Below are 4,559 nucleotides of genomic sequence, written 5' to 3' on the forward strand. Positions count from 1 at the left end.
GTGAGTGGAGGAGAGAGAAAATGTTACTGTTCATCTGTATATTTGGGGGGACACTGTTCACCCCCTATACTTTTTTAATATATATTGAAAGTGGTTGTGAGTGGAGGAGAGAGAAAATGTAATATATATTGAAAAGGAGAGAGAAAAAGTATTTGTTTTTAGTGGAAATATATTGATATAGGAGTTGTTTTTAGTGGAATGTATGTATATTTTTAGTGGATTGGATGTGAATGCTCTTAAACCCGAACCGACTCCGACTCCGACTCATACAATTATCACGATTACGATAACCGCCATCATCCATTTGTTCTTCATCCTGTTATAAACTCAATTCGATTTAGGGTTTCACCATCGCGATTTCAATTCGACCTCCACCTGCTACAGTTTCCCTCAAAAGTTCACCATGGCGACGGCATCAGGTACGTATTATCTAATTTTCTTCTCAAATCTCTTTACCCTAACATCTATCCTTCGTAAATTGATTCGTTTGCGGTCCTTTATTGTTCAAATTAGCTCGTTATGCTACAGTTAGGGCTATTATTATGCACTATAAACACACTTTTAGTTCCAATTTACACTGCTCGTAATCGGATCTCGTGTTTGTGACGAGATTCATTTGCCCTAAAGTTCTGTGTGTTAATGAATTTAAATAAAACCGTACAGATACAGATTGATGATACGTAGATATTAAAACACCAAAACAAGAAGTAATATTAGAAGTTAATTTAGATACAAAGATACAGATATTAATTTCAACTTAGGGTTGTACAATTGCATAGGGTTTTGATAGATCCTTACGGTCGGGGCTTGGTGTTCGAAGACGAACGATTATTAGTTCCATAAATCCCCAATTTACGGACTGTGTTTAGTGACGTGTTCTGTTTGCCTGAACGTGTGCATTTAATCTTTCTTTTTTTGCGCAATTGACTAATCGAAATGTTTATTTCAGTGGCGTTTAAGTCCCGAGAGGATCACAGGAAGCAGATGGAGCTGGAAGAAGCACGTAAAGCTGGGCTTGCACCTGCGGAGGTTGATGAAGATGGAAAAGAAATCAATCCGCATATTCCTCAGTATATGTCATCTGCTCCGTGGTATCTTAATGCAGAAAGACCGAGTTTGAAGCATCAAAGGAAATGGAAATCGGATCCAAATTACACAAAATCGTGGTATGATAGAGGGGCGAAAATATTCCAAGCTGATAAGTACAGGAAGGGTGCGTGTGAAAACTGTGGAGCCATGACACACACCAGTAAAGCCTGCATGGAAAGGCCCCGTAAGCTCGGAGCAAAATGGACCAGTAAAAATATAGCACCTGATGAGAAGATCGAGACTTTTGAGCTCGATTATGATGGAAAGCGGGACCGGTGGAATGGGTATGATGCAGCTTCGTATGCTCATGTGATTGATCGATATGAAGCTCGAGATGAAGCGCGGAAAAAGTATTTAAAAGAGCAGCAGTTGAAAAAGCTTGAAGAAAAGAACAATACTGAAGCTGCTGAAGAAGGCAGTGATGATGAAGATAATGAAGACGGTCTAAAGGTAGATGAAGCCAAGGTTGATGAAAGCAAGCAGATGGATTTCGCTAAAGTCGAGAAACGTGTTCGTACCACTGGTGGTGGGTCCACAGGAACCGTGAGGAATCTTCGTATTCGAGAAGATACAGCGAAATACCTTCTTAATCTTGACGTTAATTCCGCTCATTATGATCCGAAAACCCGATCCATGCGTGAGGATCCACTTCCAGATATGGATCCGAATGAGAAGTTTTATGCTGGTGATAATCAAAATAGAGTAAGTGGTCAAGCTTTGGAGTTTAAGCAGCTGAATATACACGCTTGGGAAGCATTTGACAAGGGGAATGATGTGCACATGCAAGCTGCTCCTTCACAAGCCGAATTGTTGTTCAAAAATTTCCAGATCAACAAAGAAAAGTTGAAATCTAAAGTTAAGGAGACGATTTTGGAGGAATACGGGAATGCAGCCGCTGAAGACCCACTTCCAAGAGAGTTATTATTGGGTCAAAGTGAGAGAGAGGTTGAGTATGATCGCGCTGGTAGGGTTATTAAGGGACAAGAAATGGCCCTTCCTAAGAGCAAATATGAAGAGGATGTTTACATTAATAACCACACAACCGTTTGGGGTTCATGGTGGAAAGATCATCAATGGGGTTATAGATGCTGCAAGCAGTTTGTTAGAAACAGTTACTGTACGGGAGCTGCTGGAATCGAGGCTGCTGAGGCTGCTGCAGACCTTATGAAGGCTAATATTGCCCGTAAAGAGGCCACTGAAGGTTTGACCTTGTGAAGACTTTTGCTGTTCGTTGTTCAAGTTTAATGATTTTATATGGTAATAACATATTTTCTTTCATCAGATGTGATTGCTCCGACGGAAGAGAAGCAACCTGCCACATGGGGAACAGACATACCCGATGACTTGGTTCTGGATCAAGAGAAACTTGCTGAAGCACTTAAGAAGGTAAGTTTATCAGTTTATCCCATTTTAGAACAACCCAACATGGGGAGATGTCAAAATTATTTTTGCTTTTAGATTTTAGATTCTCATGTTGATGCATTTGTGTTGGTAAGTCTGTTAAAATGTATGTTGATATTAGTTTGCGATTTTTTTTTTTTTTTGATTTGTTAAATGCATATATAATGGTTTAGCTCGTTGCTAAAGGTCTTGATGATTGCTTGTGATTTGTTTAGGAGGACAAGAGGAGGAGAGAAGAGAAAGATGAACGAAAACGCAAATATAACGTTAAGTGGAATGATGACGTGACAGCTGAAGACATGGAGGCATACAGGATGAAGAGGGTTCATCATGATGATCCAATGAAGGATTTTCTGAACTAACTCCGATCTCTAATTTGGTGCTGCATGTTCTTATCTTTATGCTTCTTATTACATATGTTTGGGAAGGTTGAGAATACTGTTTAAAACCTTTAGTATCTGGATAATTGAAGTTTGTTGGTTGTGATTTGCTTGGGTTTACACAAATCAATGGTTGTTATGTAACATACTGTGATCCTTTTGGCTCGATGGTCCTTTCTATCTATATGTTGGTAAATCTGCAAATTCATGTATATTTCATATGTACTGAATTTTGGTTTTCTAGTCACTTGACTAACACCAAAATCAACTTTTAATTCTTTGACTAAACAAGAATCTAACTTTTTTATCCATCTGTTAGATATTTGATAAAAAAGAACGATCATCAAATTTATGAGCGTCTATCTCTGGCAATAGTATATTGGGAGATTTTTCTTTCTTTTAGGTACTTTTTTTTTTCAATCCTCTACATACATGTAGGCATTTTTTGTTATATTTTGTAATTCTCAAGCGCAGACACATTGTTGTTTAAATAGTTAATTCAAGTCGTCAAGAGACATTCTGGTGGTAAGATGTGTCTCCATGGTCTTAGAAGTGGAAGGTTAAAATTCACATCATGTTGATAGTTAATAAAAGTTAGGCTTAGGAACCTTTCTAAAAAACAGATGAATACGATTTAGCCTCATATATAAGGTCTATCTGATTCCACTATATTTTTGAGTTTTCAGTAAATTAGGTCTTGTTATATGCTTGGTATTTCTAATTTTTGAAACGAAGGCTAGGGCTATCTAGCACAAATGGAAAACTTGGATGTAAGTTATGTTTTTAATTTTATAAGGTGGTGAATGATAAAATAGATTTTTGGGAAATTTAAGGGCAAATTGCGTGAAGTATGTATTTGTCGAAGGTTTTCTTTGCTGCTATTGACAAAGACAAAGTCTTTAAACACCTTGGGAGAGGAAGGTCTTGGATTCAAGTCCAACAAACGATAGGAATAATAGAAATTTGCTGTTCAATAAAAAAGATATATTTTCTAACAAAACCGTTTTTGTGTTGGGTGCTATTAGTTAATTCATGCACTGCACACATATGTAGAATAATATTCCTTTACAAACTAGAACAATAATAATCCGTGCATGACTTCTTATTCCTTGGCTATTTAAATTGCCCTCTAATGTTATTAGAGTAATAAATCCAAAAGATATAAAGTTTTTTTTTTTTTTTTTTTTTTTTTTTTTTTTTTTTTTTTTTTTAAACAAATTTTCTCCTTGTAAGCGAACACACTTTAGTTTTAGTCTTGCTAAGGTTATAGGTATCTTGTGTATACCGTGTTACATGTACTAGACCTCATATCACGTGTCAATGGAAAGATTAAACATGCATGCTATGGTGTAGGGAGATTAAGAAGACATAATGAAAGTAAAAAGCAACATAGTATATTGTAAATTGAGTACTTAAATTACTCAAGCAAACCATGGATCATCATCATCATGCTCAGTAAATCGCACCAATAGCAAAACTAAGGTAAAGTCTGAGGAGGGTAAGATGTAGACAACCTTACCTATACCCCATAATATTTAGTGTTGTCATTAAAACCTTTCCATATATATATTATTTTAAACCCGATTAGAGTTTTTTTAATAAAATTGTGGGTATTTAAGTTATTTACACAATAGTCCTTGGAAAGGTGAAATGACAAAAAATGCCCTGATGTGCAAACCACATGATTAG

At 36.5% G+C, this 4,559-nt stretch overlaps 1 protein-coding gene across 1 annotated transcript; it reads left to right on the forward strand.

Annotated features, from left to right (window-relative positions):
- Window positions 1-260: 260 nt before the first annotated feature.
- On the forward strand, window positions 261-3,082 carry LOC110879438 (pre-mRNA-splicing factor SLU7). The gene is made up of 4 exons (XM_022127899.2): window positions 261-419; window positions 950-2,290; window positions 2,372-2,475; window positions 2,706-3,082. The coding sequence occupies exons 1-4, from the start codon at window positions 404-406 to the stop codon at window positions 2,850-2,852; spliced, it is 1,608 nt and encodes a 535-aa protein (XP_021983591.1). The 5' UTR covers window positions 261-403; the 3' UTR covers window positions 2,853-3,082.
- Window positions 3,083-4,559: the final 1,477 nt, after the last annotated feature.

The sequence above is a fragment of the Helianthus annuus genome, chromosome 9, assembly GCF_002127325.2.
Source record: "Helianthus annuus cultivar XRQ/B chromosome 9, HanXRQr2.0-SUNRISE, whole genome shotgun sequence".
NCBI lineage: Eukaryota > Viridiplantae > Streptophyta > Magnoliopsida > Asterales > Asteraceae > Helianthus > Helianthus annuus.

Coding starts and splice junctions, on each gene's coding strand:
- LOC110879438 (XM_022127899.2), top strand. Junction 2,291..2,371: donor CCGTAAAGAGGCCACTGAAG/GTTTGACCTTGT, acceptor TTCTTTCATCAG/ATGTGATTGCTCCGACGGAA. Junction 2,476..2,705: donor TTGCTGAAGCACTTAAGAAG/GTAAGTTTATCA, acceptor TGATTTGTTTAG/GAGGACAAGAGGAGGAGAGA.